General features: G+C 41.5%; 1 protein-coding gene across 1 annotated transcript in view; it reads left to right on the forward strand.

Annotated features, from left to right (window-relative positions):
- Positions 1-370: 370 nt before the first annotated feature.
- The window catches only part of ccdc80 (coiled-coil domain containing 80), a 56,035-nt gene continuing 37,542 nt past the window's right edge, over positions 371-18,863 (forward strand). Inside the window, 6 exon segments of the mRNA XM_034186321.1 lie at positions 371-1,388; positions 12,384-12,581; positions 12,760-13,220; positions 13,893-14,228; positions 17,059-17,136; positions 17,138-17,216. Coding sequence (XP_034042212.1) covers positions 797-1,388; positions 12,384-12,581; positions 12,760-13,220; positions 13,893-14,228; positions 17,059-17,136; positions 17,138-17,216 — 1,744 coding nt within the window. The 5' untranslated portion in view covers positions 371-796.

Below are 18,863 nucleotides of genomic sequence, written 5' to 3' on the forward strand. Positions count from 1 at the left end.
TTTTTATAAATCACAGATGTAATTTACTTTTTTTTTTAAGAACACTGTCTTGACTGGTTTCTGTCTCAGGATTTGAGGTTTAACTGTTGTGTTTGTGAGACAGATTAAAAATCTCTGTGACTTTAAATTTACTGATGTACATGTTATTTTTTATTTTACTCTCACATGTCCTCAGTGTCTTTCATCAAATTCTCCTTCGTGTGCGGCTGTGAAAGGGGCGGGGCCTACAGAGCTGTGGGCGTTTCTCATTGGCTTTGTATGGAACCCGACACTCTTTGGGCAGTCCCGTTATTTGGCCGGCAGGGGGATAAAAAGGTTTAGTCCTTCTTGTGAGTTGCTTTCAGACACAAAGTCTGAGAAAAGTTTCAAGAACCTTTTGGTTCGAAGACACATTTAAGAGTTAAATCTGCGGACTGGAGCGCGCGCCTCGCCCCGCCCCCAGACTAAGGGCCAACCTTCCACAGTTCGGCTTTAGGAAGACCCGAAGATTTTCGGACAAGTCCAGGCTTTTCCTGGAGGTTCTTCCACGAGGAGATCTGACTGAGTTTAAGTCTGGAAATGAGGCGGTGAAGCTCTAGTGATCGTTTCAGAGTTTTGGATTTTTTGCAGGAGGAAGATGATTTCAGCTGTTTTGGACTGTGGAAGGAACTTTGTAGTCAGCAGACAGAAGAAATGCGCCCAGTAGATCATGTCCACGCTTTGTTTCTTGGTTTCGGAGTGAGTGCCAGAGTCTGACGCGCCGAGGACGCACGGGGCCCCTGGATCTGTGTCCGCTTTTGTCCGACATCCTGTAAGAATGCGGGGGGCTTTTCTCCTCACTTTGGCTCTCATTTACCTGCTAACAGGTGAGGCCGACGCACACACTCACCCCGGCCGCACGCAGCTTCGCCGACGCGCAAATCTCGGACGTTCCCAGTTTGGCGCAAAGGGCAGAGAGCGCCACTTGGTGAGAATGCGCCCCGGCTCTACGTCGGTAATGGGGGTGTTTGGTAAGGCCGACAAAAGTCGGGACGCAGGAGGCCCGACGGCCCGCGATCCGGACATGCAGCAGGACGAGGGCGCACCGGGAGCGCGGGCCCGGGACGCACGGATGCCCAGCGGCTCCGGCTCACCAAACCTACTGGCCAGTTTCGCGGGGAAGAACCGGGTCCTGGTGATCTCTGCTCCTCACGACTCGGACGGCTACTATCGGCTGATGATGTCTCTCCTCAAACCGGATGTGTACTGCGAGCTGGCCGAGCGCCACGTCCACCAGATCGTCATGTTTCACCAGGAGGGAGAGATGGGAGGCAAAGTGAGAAGGATCACGGCGGAGGGCAAAGTGATGGAGGAGCCTCTGGACACCGCGCTCGTCCCCAGACTCATGAGCTTCCTCAAGCTGGAGAAAGGTAGAGTCCAGCCCTGAGGGGAACTGCCTGGCTCAAGGGCAGCATCAGAGGCGATTTTAGACTTCCAGTTTTAGGGGTGCTTAGCACATTTTTAAAATTTTTAAAATCTAGATGTCCAGAAATACAATTTCCCATGATTTCAGAGTGAAATCATTGCTTGTAAAAGCTTCATTCATTGTCAGAATGATAAAAAAAAAAATGCATATTAGCAATAGATGACGGCCCATACATAAAATTCCTCCATTCTGGTGCAGTTTATAGAACAAATAATTTAATCTCCTAATGTGGTGAGGGCAAATAGTAATTGCAATTTAGGAGCAGGTCTGAAATATTCAGAGGCTGCGTAAAGTATATTATCCTTGTTTTTATATTAGTCTTATGCAGTGGTGTCAAAAGTACACACATTTGTTACTTAAGTAGAAGTATAGATACTGCAGTTTAAAAACACTCTGGTAAAAGTTGAAGTATCAACTTGACCTCTTTACTCAAGTAAAAGTGAAAAAGTATGTGCTCCAAAACCTACTTAAAGTATAAAAGTATAAAGTAACCTTTAAAAAAAAAAAAAAGGTAGATGCCACTATATGAATTGAAAGCTTAATTTAAAATCTGATTCATTCTACATGTGGCCCAAGACCCCAAACCCAAAATTACCCCCCAACACCACCTGCACGAAAATGTTTCAATTCTAGAAGCTCTGAAATGCAATCTGGGACTATTCCAGACAATAAACTGCAGTGAGTGCAGCATCCATTTAGTGAAGGAAAAAAAAAAACAACTTTCCTTATTCAGATTCATTCCAGTAGTATTCTGCTCTTACTAGGATGCAGCAGTTTTCTAGTTTGGCAGAAAGTTCTGGAGGAAATTACTGAAGAAATTAACACATTGAAAATATGGTTTGACCGAAACAAACTGTCATTAAACTTAAATAAAATAGGGATGAAATGGAGGTGTAAGAGTCACTCGGTGTTCACAGGAAACACTTATTTATTTCTGTATGTATGTTCATTGTTAGTTGCTTTTATATTTTATTTTCTGTTGTGTTTCTATTCAGGTTCTTTTTGTCTCTTTTTCTGAAATTGTATATACTAATCATTAGATTATTAATATATAAACAAAAATAAATTTAAGAAATATTCCAATTTGAAAACAAATGCACCCGAACGTGAAGACAGCTGGAACTGTTTCATGCTAACTTTTAACATTGAAAATGCCATAGACATGCTAACGCGTTAGCGTCGCTCCCATTTTTAAGTTATAAAATACATCTATCAACTGTTTCAGAAGACCATAACAGGTCATTGTAACATAGAAAAGGTAAATAATACTCACAGAAGTATGCTCTTTAGGGTTTTAGCGGGGGAAAATTAAGCGAAAGAAAGAAAGAATAAACGAAACAATAGGTCGAAGCATTGCTTCAATCTGCGAACCACTGCTTCGATCGGTTCAAAATCCATTCCTTTATCTTCATTGATCCATGTTTCTGATATAGCAAATATGTTAAATATTTTTTTTTAAATTGACTTAAATATTCTTTAATGTTGTTAAAGTTTGCATACAGACTTCTGCTGTTTAAATGGATTATTGATCATTTGTTATCCGTTTTAATGATCCGATTAAACTGTTCATCTGTATAATAGCAACAACTGTCATTAATATTTGAGAAGAATTTATTGTCCGGGTCTATATCGTGCTCCAAGTCCAGTACATTGTGGTCTGTGTATTTAAATGTTCTCAGTTCTACTTTTCCATGATCAGCAATCCTGTGAGTTATATCCTTCTTGTCTCCAGATGTAGATGATGTAGTAGATGAATAGGTTCCTCTGGTCTGTGTCATGGTGTTGTGATGTGTTTGTGTCCTCATACCTTATTGGTCGTATTTGTCCAGTTCCTCGATGTTTCTGATTACCATAACCTTCGCTTGTTCTGGTGTGTTGAATTTTTCCCTGCTTTTTTAAGAGACGAGCTTTCCTGGCGATGTCTGCGTTTCTTTTGGTCAGATATTCATTGATGAATACGTTTGTTCCTTTAAGTTTCCGTCCCTGTTTTAACAATGCCATTTTATGTTTTCTGTTGACAAACCTCATTATAACAGCTCGCTTGTCTCCATCCTCTCTCCTGGGCAGGGGGTGGCACGCTTCAATGTTATTACAGTCCATTTGAATACCTTTAGATTGCAGGAAGTCAGCCACCTGTTGTTCCACTGAGCTGGCCTCCTGCTCACTGGCCTCCCCTCCGCTGTCTTCTGACACCGCCCGTGCGTAGGATCGAGGTTTAATATGAATTCCTGTAATAATAACGTCGTTCATCCTTGTGTACTGTTCCAACTCCGCAACACGGTTCTCCAGGTACACCAGACGCCGGTCTTTCTTGGCATTCTGGATCCGGAGAGCCTTCACTTCTTCCACCAGCTCCATAATGGATTTCTGCTGCATTTTAACAACAGAGATTTCCTCAGACAAAAAGTCCAGGGACTTCTTGATATCATCTCCCTCCTCCGCCGTCAGTGCCTTCTTCGGACCCATGGTCAGATAAATCTGCGCTGGCACCTCGGTAAAGCCACGCCGGTGGAACTGCGCTGGCGCCTCGGGCTTCAGGTGGAGCCGCGCCGGTGGCAGCGCAGTTCCACCGGCGCTGAAGCCAAGAGTAACGAGGCTGTTTGTTTTAAAAATGTAAGGAATAGAAAGTACAGATACTTGTGTGAAAATGTAATAAGTAGAAGTTGGAAGTAGGCAGAAAAATAAGTAATGGAGTAAAGTATAGATACCTAAAAAGTGTACTTAAGTACAGTAACGAAGTATTTGTACTTCGTTACTTGACACCTCTGGTCTTATGAGCCTATAGTTATTGAAGATTTTTTATTTCATCTTAACAGATTATTATGTCATAGTACTTAGTACAGAACACTCACCCTGGTATCACTTTTCAATTACATTTAGACAGTTTTAGGCATTACTTAGACTGTGTTTTAGTTTTGGCTATTAATTTATTTATTCTACAAACTGATTGATGTCTCGGTTTTTCCATGTTGTAAGTCATAAAAATACAGTAGTTGCAGTTGTTCTGATCAGTGAGGTTTAGTGTTGTGTGCAGGAGGACCTGGTTTAGCACAGCGACAGCAGCACTCCACTATAAGGCTGGATGGAGAACACAGATGGTACACTGCACATAAATTGGTTCAGGATAAGAAATATATGAATTATTTATTGAATTAACAGCAAAGCATAGAAAGGACTGACAAAATCTAATGAAGTCCTTAAAAGTAAGTAAAATAAAAATGTGTGACTTAAAAGTCAGAATTCAGACCAAAACACCAGTAACACAAGTAAGACACCTCCACAGTCTGATACACATATTCAATTTACCCTGAGCTTCACTTTCCATCCTTTGCTATTCTCAGTGTCCATATCTACTATCACATAAGGTCCATAGCATAGGCATCAAACTGATTCCAGGAATGGCCAAGCGGGTGCAGGTTTTCTTTGAAACCACCAACTCCAGCATGTGATTTTATTGATGAACTCTTCCCATCTGCTCAAAGTGATGTTAATCAGTGACATCACCTGGTGGAGGTGGTGGTTACAAAGAAAACCTGCACCCTCTTGGCCTTTCCTGGAATAACTTTGGATGCCTATGGTCTGTAGAGTGCACAAACCTCACCTGAAGCTTTTTTTGCTTTTGAAAAGAAAATGCTCTGATATCCATCACTGCACTGCAGGCTTGTCACTTACTGCCAACAAATAAAAATACAAAATGAGTTTTATGATTTATGCCTTTTTAGCAGGAATTTAAATTATTCACTTATTATCATGCTGTGCATTAAACGTTGTGGTAAAGTTTACTGTCTTAATTCTGAAATGCTTAGTTAAGGACCTTAACTAAGCATTTCAGGTCAGATCTGTGTACACGGTATTTGATGTACGAGAGTGATTTGTTCATGGAAGCTACACAGATTGAAGGGCGAGCACCATTTAGTAGCTGACAAGAGGATTTTGTTGAAAAAAAAAAAGACAACACTGAATCAATGTTACATTTGACCACGCACAGCACGCACTAATTTGTAGAGCAATATACTGTGTTTAGCGAGTGCTAGCTAGGTGAGTAAAACAAGTAGGGCTGCCACAAATGACTATTTTGATAGTCGACTAGTCGGATCATACATAATTTCCTAGATTAAGGCCTGCAGCATTTTCCGAGAAGCGTCGGGATGAAAACATGAACATTTGGGCAATTCTTTGGTAATGGAATTACAACAGCAGCAAAATCTGGACATATTGCATCTAACCACTACATCAGTTAATTCAAAATGCTGCAGCTAGAGTACTGACGGGGACTAGAAGGAGAGAGCATATTTCACCCATATTGGCCTCTCTTCATTGGCTTCCTGTTAATTCTAGAATAGAATTTAAAATTCTTCTTCTTACTTATAAGGTTTTGAATAATCAGGTCCCATCTTATCTTAGGGACCTCATAGTACCATATCACCCCAATAGAGCACTTCGCTTTCAGACTGCAGGCTTACTTGTAGTTCCTAGGGTTTGTAAGAGTAGAATGGGAGGCAGAGCCTTCAGCTTTCAGGCTCCTCTCCTGTGGAACCAGCTCCCAATTCGGATCAGGGAGACAGACACCCTCTCTACTTTTAAGATTAGGCTTAAAACTTTCCTTTTTGCTAAAGCTTATAGTTAGGGCTGGATCAGGTGACCCTGAACCATCCCTTAGTTATGCTGCTATAGACTTAGACTGCTGGGGAGTTCCCATGATGCACTGAGTGTTTCTTTCTGTTTTTGCTCTGTATGCACCACTCTGCATTTAATCATTAGTGATTGATCTCTGCTCTCTTCCACAGCATGTCTTTTTACTGGTTCTCTCCCTCAGCCCCAACCAGTCCCAGCAGAAGACTGCCCCTCCCTGGGCCTGGTTCTGCTGGAGGTTTCTTCCTGTTAGGAGGGAGTTTTTCCTTCCCACTGTCGCCAAGTGCTTGCTCACAGGGGGTCGTTTTGACCGTTGGGGTTTTTCTGTAATTATTGTATGGCTTTTGCCTTACAATATAAAGCACCTTGGGGCAACTGTTTGTTGTGATTTGGTGCTATATAAATAAAATTGATTGACTCTGTTTTGAGAAATGTGAAGTTAACGACACCAGCTGTTGTGTGGGCCGCTGAAGAGGAGGTACTGCTGGCCCACCACCACCAGAGGGCGCCCTGCTTGGAGTGCGGGCTCCAAGCACGAGAGGGCGCCAGACCCAGAAGAAGTGACAGCTGTCACTCATCCTCTGCACCAGCTGTCACTCGTTATCATCACTACCATAAAAGCCCGACTGCAACTCCACCTCCCCGCCGAGAAATCGACTACCAGAACCAAGGTAATTTCTCTGCTGACTAATACGCTGTCTAACTTTATTCTGTGTGCAGTCGCATTCCTGTGAAGACCCAGAAGAGGGACAAACAGGAGCTGCACGAGTGTGTGTGATTTGGAGGTGGAGGTGCTCCCTCCTAACGGTATCTGGACTGTAAATTACTGAGTGTGCGGACTCACACTCACACATCATATTTCTGCTTTCTGCCAGCAGTACCAGGGTCGACAGTCGAAGACAGAGGCCACCTGGGGACTCGGGACTTGGCGGCTCCGGTGTTCTTCAGGCCGTTGGTGGTGGAAGCCGTGTGGGACGCGGCTTCTCTCTCGTCGGGCGTCTTCTATCTTCGAGCCTGCCCACACTTCACCTGGTGTTTATTGACTGTGAAATTAAGACACGTTTCGTTGTGTAATATCACAACATTAAATTGTTACCTTTTGGCTTACTCATTGTCCGTTCATTTGCGCCCCCTGTTGTGGGTCCGTGCTACGACACCTTCCCAACACCAGCAACCATAGTCAAATGTCTTCCGGGGGCCAGAGCAGGCGACATTGAAGGAAATTTGAAATTGCTGGCTAAGGCTAAGCGTAAATTTGGTAAGATTGTAATTCACGTCAGCAGTAATGACACCCGGTTACGCCAATCGGAGGTCACTAAAATTAACATTGAATCGGTGTGTAACTTTGCAAAAACAATGTCGGACTCTGTAGTTTTCTCTGGGCCCCTGCCGAATCGGACCGGGAGTGACATGTTTAGCCGCATGTTCTCCTTGAATTGCTGGCTGTCTGAGTGGTGTCCAAAAAATGAGGTGGGCTTCATAGATAATTGGCAAAGTTTCTGGGGAAAACCTGGTCTTGTTAGGAGAGACGGCATCCATCCCACTTTGGATGGAGCAGCTCTCATTTCTAGAAATCTGGCCAATTTTCTTAAATCCTCCAAACCGTGACTATCCAGGGTTGGGACCAGGAAGCAGAGTTGTAGTCTTACACACCTCTCTGCAGCTTCTCTCCCCCTGCCATCCCCTCATTACCCCATCCCCGTAGAGATGGTGCCTGCTCCCAGACCACCAATAACCAGCAAAAATCTATTTAAGCATAAAAATTCAAAAAGAAAAAATAATATAGCACCTTCAACTGCACCACAGACTAAAACAGTTAAATGTGGTCTATTAAACATTAGGTCTCTCTCTTCTAAGTCCCTGTTAGTAAATGATATAATAATTGATCAACATATTGATTTATTCTGCCTTACAGAAACCTGGTTACAGCAGGATGAATATGTTAGTTTAATTGAGTCAACACCCCCGAGTCACACTAACTGCCAGAACGCTCGTAGCACGGGCCGAGGCGGAGGATTAGCAGCAATCTTCCACTCCAGCTTATTAATTAATCAAAAACCCAGACAGAGCTTTAATTCATTTGAAAGCTTGTCTCTTAGTCTTGTCCTTCCAAATTAGAAGTCTCAAAAACCAGTTTTATTTGTTATTATCTATCATCCACCTGGTTGTTACTGTGAGTTTCTCTGTGAATTTTCAGACCTTTTGTCTGACTTAGTGCTTAGCTCAGATAAGATAATTATAGTGGGCGATTTTAACATCCACACAGATGCTGAGAATGACAGCCTCAACACTGCATTTAATCTATTATTAGACTCAATTGGCTTTGCTCAAAATGTAAATGAGTCCACCCACCAATTTAATCATACTTTAGATCTTGTTCTGACATATGGCATAGAAATTGAAGACTTAACAGTATTCCCTGAAAACCCCCTTCTGTCTGATCATTTCTTAATAACATTTACATTTACTCTGATGGACTACCCAGCAGTGGGGAATAAGTTTCATTACACTAGAAGTCTTTCTGAAAGCGCTGTAACTAGGTTTAAGGATATTATTCCTTCTTTGTTATGTTCTCCAATCCCATATACCAACACAGTGCAGAGTAGCTACCTAAACTCTGTAAGTGAGATAGAGTATCTCGTCAATAGTTTTACATCCTCATTGAAGACAACTTTGGATGCTGTAGCTCCTCTGAAAAAGAGAGCTTTAAATCAGAAGTGCCTGACTCCGTGGTATAACTCACAAACTCGCAGCTTAAAGCAGATAACCCGTAAGTTGGAGAGGAAATGGTGTCTCACTAATTTAGAAGATCTTCATTTAGCCTGGAAAAAGAGTCTGTTGCTCTATTAAAAAGCCCTCCGTAAAGCTAGGACATCTTACTACTCATCACTAATTGAAGAAAATAAGAACAACCCCAGGTTTCTTTTCAGCACTGTAGCCAGGCTGACAAAGAGTCAGAGCTCTATTGAGCTGAGTATTCCTTTAACTTTAACTAGTAATAACTTCATGACTTTCTTTGCAAATAAAATTTTAACTATTAGAGAAAAAATTACTCATAACCATCCCAAAGACGTATCGTTATCTTTGGCTGCTTTCAGTGATGCCGGTATTTGGTTAGACTCTTTCTCTCCAATTGTTCTGTCTGAGTTATTTTCATTAGTCACTTCCTCCAAACCATCAACATGTCTATTAGACCCCATTCCTACCAGGCTGCTCAAGGAAGCCCTACCATTAATTAATGCTTCGATCTTAAATATGATCAATCTATCTTTATTAGTTGGCTATGTACCACAGGCTTTTAAGGTCGCATTAATTAAACCATTACTTAAAAAGACATCACTTGACCCAGCTATCTTAGCTAATTATAGGCCAATCTCCAACCTTCCTTTTCTCTCAAAAATTCTTGAAAGGGTAGTTGTAAAACAGCTAACTGATCATCTGCAGAGGAATGGTCTATTTGAAGAGTTTCAGTCAGGTTTCAGAATTCATCATAGTACAGAAACAGCATTAGTGAAGGTTACAAATGATCTTCTTATGGCCTCAGACAGTGGACTCATCTATGTGCTTGTTCTGTTAGACCTCAGTGCTGCTTTTGATACTGTTGACCTTAAAATTTTATTACAGAGATTAGAGCATGCCATAGGTATTAAAGGCACTGCGCTGCGGTGGTTTGAATCATTTATCTAATAGATTACAATTTGTTCATTTAAATGGGGAGTCTTCTTCGCGGACTAAGGTTAATTATGGAGTTCCACAAGGTTCTGTGCTAGGACTGATTTTCTTCACTTTATACATGCTTCCCTTAGGCAGTATTATTAGAAAGCATTGCTTAAATTTTCATTGTTACGCAGATGATACCCAGCTTTATCTATCCATGAAGCCAGAGGACACACACCAATTAGCTAAACTGCAGGATTGTCTTACAGACATAAAGACATGGATGACCTCTAATTTCCTGCTTTTAAATTCAGATAAAACTGAAGTTATTGTACTTGGCCCCACAAATCTTAGAAACATGGTGTCTAACCAGATCCTTACTCTGGATGGCATTACCCTGACCTCCAGTAATACTGTAAGAAATCTTGGAGTCATTTTTGATCAGGATATGTCATTCAATGCGCATATTAAGCAAATATGTAGGACTGCTTTTTTACATTTGCGCAATATCTCTAAAATTAGAAAGGTCTTGTCTCAGAGTGATGCTGAAAAACTAATTCATACATTTATTTCCTCTAGGCTGGACTATTGTAATTCATTATTATCAGGTTGTCCTAAAAGTTCCCTGAAAAGCCTTCAGTTAATTCAAAATGCTGCAGCTAGAGTACTGACGGGGACTAGAAGGAGAGAGCATATTTCACCCATATTGACTTCTCTTCATTGGCTCCCTGTTAAATCCAGAATAGAATTTAAAATTCTTCTTCTGGGCTTGAGTCCAGAAGATCATGGGTTCAAATCCCCGCCTGACTGGAAAATCACTAAGGGCCCTTGGGCAAGGCCCTTAATCCCCTATTGCTCCTGGTGTTTCTTTCTCTTTTTGCTCTGTATGCACCACTCTGCATATAATCATTAGTGATTGATCTCTGCTCTCTTCCACAGCAAGTCTTTTTCCTGGTTCTCTCCCTCAGCCCCAACCAGTCCTAGCAGAAGAATTTTTGGAATTTAAGCATCCGTATGTTTCTCACCACAAGGTGTGGTGTTCCCAGGGTTTCCTGCATAAATCCCCTCTTGATGGCTCCGTGTTGCTGTGTGCAGCAAACCGTGTCCATTGGAAGGTTTTTATTATGTCCATATTCAAATAACATTGAATATGTTGTTCAACACGTTTCTGTGTCCATCCTGCTTACAGATGAGGACAAAATTATCATGGTGCCCTTTTATTTCTACAGCAAAAAAAAAAAAAATAAATAAATAAAATAAGTGGTGGGACGTGCGCAACCAGTTTTAAATGTTAACCACTCAGACAATAATTTACTTCACTGAACAAATACACCAGTGTTGTATTAAAACAGATTTAAAAAAAAACCTCCAACCTGTTTGAATCCAGGTGACTCTACAGTTAAATGATCTATTTGTTGCCGTCTGTGATTCCTGCTCATTAAGATAAAAAATCCATCATCTTCCCATCAGCCTCTCAGTGAAAACAGTGGAACATTCAGACTGTTGCTGCTACGTGTCCACTGCAGTAAAGTTACAAAGACATTCACAGAGTCAAACTTCACGGCTCAATAAATCTTTAGAGAAATGTAGAAAAACAAACAGCACGAGTTTCTAACCTCAGGAAGGTCGACAACGAGCTACAACCTTATTTTTATCCGTGTGAGGCGTCCTCTGAGCTGGAAAAATAACATGGACCTGAACAAGCAGGCGGCGGAGAAATGGAAGCTTAGGGACCGTCTACAAAGTTCAAAAACAAAAAGAGACACCAGAAAAATATTTAATAGCATCACTGTTATAAAGTGCGGTGACACCAAATTCACAGCACACCTCAGTGATGTTCTGCTGGTTGTACTACAGCACTCACTTTGGGGAAATAAATGACTTTCTGCATAATTTTGGAGAATTTTTATTGTGTAATTTTTTTATAGCATCAGTGTTATAAGGTGTAGTGACACAAAAATCACAGCACATATCAATGGACTTGTGGAGTAGGTCAAGTACAGACTTTTAAAAGTCCATATTTGATCTAAAATATAAAGTTTCCAAATTCAGTGAAGAATTCTGAACTTTGATTAAATGAACCAAAGAAAACCATCTGATCTCAAGGAGAAGAAGCATTTTTCTATGAATTGTGGACAACAGATGCTTCAAGAAAAAAATTATTTTTGGACCATTTTTCTTTGACTAACTAGTCCAAAATGTAGATATCTGTCTATCCAAGTAATATTCCCACCAAGTTTACAGGAAATCTGTCCAGCCGTTTTTGATTGATCTTGTCCACAGACACATGCCCACCAGTGAGGGTCCCTGCTTTTGTTGAGTTGCTGACATGCGAGGTAATGAATTAAAAAAAAAAACAGCAAATGCAGGCTTAAAATAAGAGAGAAACTTTGAGTGTAAGCTGCTGCAAAAGTCAGACCTGAGAAGGTTTATTCCACTAAAACAAATCTCCTTTCAGCCCTCAAACTTAAAAACACACAGTCATCATTCATTGGCGGAGATATCAAAACACATGATTTCAAACCAATTCTGAGTCGGAAAAGTTTGAAATATTTCAGAGAGTCCTTAGTGGGTGTGACCGTAGCTGTGTCAGGCACCACCCACTCGCTCTCCTGCTGACTGGTTTAACTTCATGTTTCACGGCTTTCAGGTAAGTTTGGGATGGTGCTGCTGAAGAAGACCCTGCAGGTGGAGGAGCGGTACCCTTACCCCGTGAGGCTGGAGGCCATGTACGAAGTCATAGACCGCTCGCCCATGCGCAGGCTCGAGAAGCTTCGTCAGAAAGGCTTCATCCAGAAGTGTAAAGGAGCCGGCGTGGAGGGTCAGGTGGAGCAGGTTACCCTCACAGGTGAGAGGCCATCAGCACACTCAAGACGTACCTGGCAGTACTCAGAAAGATGAAGAATAACATATCCAGATTTGGAAAATGGAATGACAAATTCCATGTCCTGTATTTTTTTATATACTTATTACTTTGCATGTGTTAGCTTTGCTCATTATGTCTCTCTGCTGTCCATCTCTCCAAGAAACACCAGTCGAAAGAAAACCAGACCGGACAGAAATAAAAAGAAAGCTGATCAGGAGGCCGCCACATACTTCCACAACGACCACAGCTGCCACGACCACCAGCTCCACAACGACAAGACCAACCACCACAACTCGACGCACCACCACCACAACCCGGGCCACACCCACCACAACCAGAACAACAACAACCACCACCAGAAGAACCACCACAACAAAACCACCCACCACCACCACCACTCAGAGAACAACCAGAGCCCACACCACAGCTCCATGGCTACCTGCCCCCAGGACCACTGCCAATCCGCACTACTTCAACCGCAGAGAGAAGGAGCAGTACCCGTCTAAAAGCACCCCGTCTGGAGATAACCACACTGACAGAGAGTCACTGAACCACAAGCAGATCGGGCCGGTACCACCCACATACAGACCACCCAAGTTCAGGCCAACCAAGAAGAAGAAGGTGACTGAGTGAGACTGAGCTCAAGTTCCTTTCATGATTTTAGACTTTAATTAGGAATTATTTTGAGTTAGTCCTAATGCATTTAGTTTTCTAACTAAAACTGAGCGTGTTTCGACTTTACCCAGGCGGATGTAAGGACGCGAAGATCCTGTCGGAAATGAAACGGAATTTATTCTGGCTGGTGCCAAGAACAAAGTCGACATGATGTCCAGCAGCAGCATTTTATGTCTGCAGAATGTCCCTTAAAAAAACAAAACAACACCAACAAACCAAAGTTAGCTTTAAAAATTCATTAATTTGACAAAAAGCACTAATTGCAGCTCATGTGAAGATGAAGTCAAACACCTGCCGCAGCGTTTTCACTCTGTTTGTTTGTTTGTTTGTTTGTTTTTAATGTGCTTTTTGTGAAATCTGTTCTTATTATGTGTTCTCATCAAACTGTTGCAGACTGTCAGTAAAATAAGCTTGTTAGAGGTTAATAAGCATGTTATAACCACAGTCACGGCCTAAATGTGGTTGTTATTTGAAAGCCAGAACCTTTTGTAGAAACTGAACATTTTTCATCTGCAACCTCCCCCCCCCCATTTTTTTTAAGTGGAAGGTCTGACACTAAAAGATGATTATGGACAGCTGCTTTAAAAAACATTCACCGTCTTCTGTTTGTCTGTACAGGTGATGATTAATGAATATGAGGAAAAGTATGAAGCCAGCAAACCAACCATCAGCTACCCAGAGGAGACTGAAACCCACACGGACATCAGTCCCACCAAGAAAGGCAAAGGCAAACACGAGAAGCACGACAAGAAAAAGAGGAAGAATGACAAGGCTGCCAAAAAAGCAGACAGGCGAGGTGGAAAGGCAGGAAAGGACGGGAAGAAAAACGGCAAGAAGCTGTCCAAGTACTCCGAAAAAGAGGAGTACCAGAAGCCCACAAAGAAGCCGACGCCCCCTCCAAGTGGGTCTCTGGCTTCATTCCTGGACTACTTTGAGAACAGGAGGCGACTGCTGGTGAGCACATAACCGACAGTGACGCACACAGCTCAGATGAACTGCAACATTTATTTCATGTACGAGCAGAAATACCCGTTGGTCAGAATGCAAACTGCAAAAGATTTCAAATAAATAAAAGCAGTGATGATATTAAACCCGTCAGAGAACCAACGGTTTGAAAAAGACTGTAGATAGTGGTCACGGGTGCTGTCACGGGGCGGCGAGAACCGTGGTTACTGTGATTTATTCTTCTTTCAGGCATCATCATGTTCACGAAAAAACAGTTCTTCAAGCACATTAGGGGCGTGGCCACTTTGAGTGACAGCCATAGAGATGTATGTAAGTCTTAGAGAGCGCAGTCCCAATGCTGCCTACTTAACACAAGTGTGCCTTCATGGAGAGCAATTTGGCATTTTGAAGCTGGGCAAAATATTGTCAAAGTGCCCAGATGTGAAATGTTTCATGTGCATTTTCAGTGCAGATACGTGAGTGAATATACACGAAAAAAAGCTCCCAAAATCCGTGTTAAAATACTAATAAATAATAATGTCGTAGCCGATGATGCATTTGCTCTCAGCACCTGGCTGATGAAAACATCTCTCATCACTGCCACAATGACAGAGAAATGATCTACTGCTGCAGGTGGTCTTGTGTGCGTCGTGCAGCGGAGAACACATTTGGAATCTTGTCTCAAAGGGTAATTATTTATAATATATGTTGCAGTGGATTAGTAAAATAGCTGCATTTTCATTCCTTCTTATGAGTTAGATCTGTAAAATTATGTTTATTATTATTATTATAGGAGTCATTTGTTGTTGTTTTTTTTTGTCACGTAATATCTACACAACCCCAATGCCAATGAAGTTGGGACGTTGTGTAAAATGTAAATAAAAACAATACAATGATTTTCAAATCCTCTTCAACCTACATTCAACTGAATACACCACAAAGACAAGATATTTAATGTTCAAACTGATAAACTTTATTGTTTTTGTGCAAATATTTGCTCATTTTGAAATGGATGCCTGCAGCATGTTTCAAAAAAGCTGGGACAGTGGCAACAAAAGACTGGGAAAATTGATGAATGCTCAAAGAACACCTGATTGGAACATTCCACAGGTGAACAGGGTAATGAGAGTGACTGAGGCACTTTTAATTGAGATATAACGCAAAATGTACATCAAAAGAGCTTTTCAATATTAAATTCAAATGTTCATAATATCCACAATCCGGATCAGATCTGGATTAAACTTTGTCAGGTGATAGTGAGTGTCAGTCTGCACCTCACTGTCAAATATGAGAGTGATTGGGGCACGTTTGTTTAAGATGTAATGTAAAATATAACAAAATCTGTAGTCCAGATCAGATCTAGATCAAACTCTGTTAAAAACATCAAATGTCTTTCATATTTGACAGCATTATGTAGGATGGTTTCCTTTATCAACTGACAGTTATGAATTTTGTTTCATGTTAAACATCAGGATTTTTCCAACTTTCCAAGATTTTTTTCTGACTTTGACTTTTGACCTATAACCTTGAAAATTTAATCACTTCTTGCTTATCAGGATATGAATCCTCTGTAAAAATGTCATAATATATAAAAAAAATTGTGGGTTACAGGATGTTCACAAACAAACAAACAGTGATAACATAAGATGGGCAAAGGTAAAAACAATAAAACACCATACATTTTAAAACATAATAATTTAAAAATTGAAATGGAGTTTCATCAAAAAAGGGGCACAATGAGAAATATTAAAACATTAAGATAAAAATGATCATCCATCACTGATTGTAAGCAGCCGAGAACAGAAGAGTCTTAAGTCATCTGGCCAACATCAGTCAGTAATGTGTTCCACAGAACAGAGGTCCAGGGGTCTGTGGGGCCTGAAGCAAAATTCTGCTAAGAGGCCCTCCGACCCGAATCATGAGTCATATAAACTCATGTACACAGTATGGTCTTAGCGCTGTGGGGTCCAGATACGTCAAACAGCCGTGGGACTCATGGTGAGTCTGTGGACCCCTGAGGGTTCATTAGAATAAGTCAGTCATCACTGACCATGTAAACACACTTGATGCACAGTCACCAGATGCTCCAGTCCCCCTACAGGCCACACGCCTTTAAAACATCATCTGTCATCAGCTCAGAATCCATAGTGCAGAAGAGAATAATTAATAAACAGTCAGGTTGGGTATCGTTTGGTGTTTGTTTTGGAATACTGGTGCTAAACTATGAGGTCTATTAGAAAAGTATCCGACCTTATTATTTTTTTCAAAAACCATATGGATTTGAATCACGTGTGATTACACCAATCATGCTTGAACCCTGATAAAGCAACGCGCGCCGTCTCAAGCAGCGTGTGAGACAAAGGAATTCAGCCGAGAGGGCGGGACCACATCTCACTCAAGGCCTGCCAACAGGGAAATGACGTCAACACGCGTGAAAAAACTCACGCATGCACACGAGGGTTCAAGCATGATTGGTGTAATCGCACGTCATTCAAATCCATATAGTTAAAATAAATAAATAAATAAAAGGGTCGGTTTATTTTCTAATAGACCTCATAGATGTATTTTTAAAATGGAGCCAGTGTCCTGAGTTCGTTTTACCTGTGGAGTTTGTGTTTCAGTATTTGGATTTATATGAATATGCCGGTGAAAACGTGTGGCTCCAGTCCCCTGGATGAATGTGCAAACAGACTCTGACTGGACGGCAGTGATAACGATGAGGAGGGTTGGTGTAAAAATATGTGGAGCATCCGTCCTCCCCTGATCTGAGCTGCAGGGAAAATGAGTTAAATGTAACCCAGCACCAGCCTCTCTAACGCCACTCCTCCCTCTCCACCAGCTGATCACCTCCCCCAGCGAGGAGAACAGCATGTACACTCAGCAGCGGGACGAGTACCTGGAGGCTGTGTGTGAGATAGGCCATCAGGAGAGTCTCCATCATCACGATCTTTGGCTCGCTCACCAACTCCACCATGAAAATCGACCACTACCAGCTGGGTAAGTTTGTCCCACTGTGCAGTGGTGGTGCTGTGACCTGGACTACAGTCCATCAGATGATTAACACCACAGCAGTCAGCGGGCTCCTGATTGTCAAACTAAATACAGTAAGAATCGTAAGAACACATGACCACAGGAACCCGCCAGGTCTCAGGACGCCGAACATCAGAGAGGATGTTACTGTTACTGAACAGGCTGCATGTCGGATTGAAGATATACTCAGCTCCATTTTCAGGTCATAGGTTTACATACACCTCAGCTAAAAACCTTCAGACTCTGTTTTCTGTTACTGTAGATCTTTTTCATCAAACCATCTGTTCTGTCCGTTAGAATGTTGACTTGATTTCCACACATTTTTGGACAGTGATGTGTTTGTGTTTTAGCCAGAGGAACAAGATGTTTGTGCTGTGTCCACTTTCAGCTTTAATTAGGTTGAACAAAAATATCACATGAACCATTTAGGACTTACAAACATTTTCAGACATAGTCTCTCCATTTTCAGAAACTATAAGTAATTGGACAAATATTAATATAAATCATCACCTTTATGGCCAGTTTTCTTACGACCAGTCAGGGGATGGATATATGAACATTTTTTTGTACTTCATTTCCATCCATCATAAAGAAATGGAAGCAGTTCTCCCTCTGATGTAATGACTTCAACTTGACATTTCCATCCATTCTCTGTATGCCACATACAGACAAACGAACACATTCACACCTACAGACAATTTAAAGTTTCCAGTCTGCCCAACCTGCATGTCTTTGGAAGTGGGAGGAAGCCGGAGCAACCGAAGGAAACCCACGCAGACACGGGGAGAACATGCAAACTCCACACAGAAAGGCCACAAGTGGGAATCGAAGTCACAGCCTTTTTGCTGTAAGGCAACAGTGTTAACTACTGAGCCACCGTGCTGATGGACTTGACATTTATGTATTTTAATTATTCATTTATTAATTTTTATTAATTTACTGTTCTCATTTTTATTATTCGTTTAGTAAAGTTGGCTTGAGAAGAGCTTTCCTGATAACTGTGATTTCAGTAAAAAAAAAAAAACAAAACAAACAAACAACTTGGTGTGTAAAGAGTAGATTAGGAGAAACCACTGAACAGTTTTACTTGAAGCACTTTAACGAAGACTTTCCAAATTGATTGAAAGTTTATTTTTGAGATTAAATGATGCACATGAGAAGAAAGTTAAGAATGAATTTCAGGTTTTTTTTCCTGGTATTTACACTGAGATGTTTGTAAAAACACAGAACGTAGCAGCTTTTGTACTGACCACGCAAATATTGGTGAGAAAAATTTGGGAAAATGTTCATGTTCTGAATTAATTTGGCTTCAGTCCTGAAATAAAGATCAATCAATCAATCAATCAATTTTTTTATATAGCGCCAAATCACAACAAACAGTTGCCCCAAGGCGCTTTATATTGTAAGGCAAAAGCCATACAATAATTATGTAAAACCCCAACAGTCAAAACGACCCCCTGTGACCAAGCACTTGGCTACAGTGGGAAGGAAAAACTCCCTTTTAACAGGAAGAAACCTCCAGCAGAACCAGGCTCAGGGAGGGGCAGTCTTCTGCTGGGACTGGTTGGGGCTGAGGGAGAGAACCAGGAAAAAGACATGCTGTGGAGGGGAGCA

Source organism: Thalassophryne amazonica, chromosome 14 (assembly GCF_902500255.1).
Source record: "Thalassophryne amazonica chromosome 14, fThaAma1.1, whole genome shotgun sequence".
Taxonomy (NCBI): Eukaryota; Metazoa; Chordata; class Actinopteri; order Batrachoidiformes; family Batrachoididae; genus Thalassophryne; species Thalassophryne amazonica.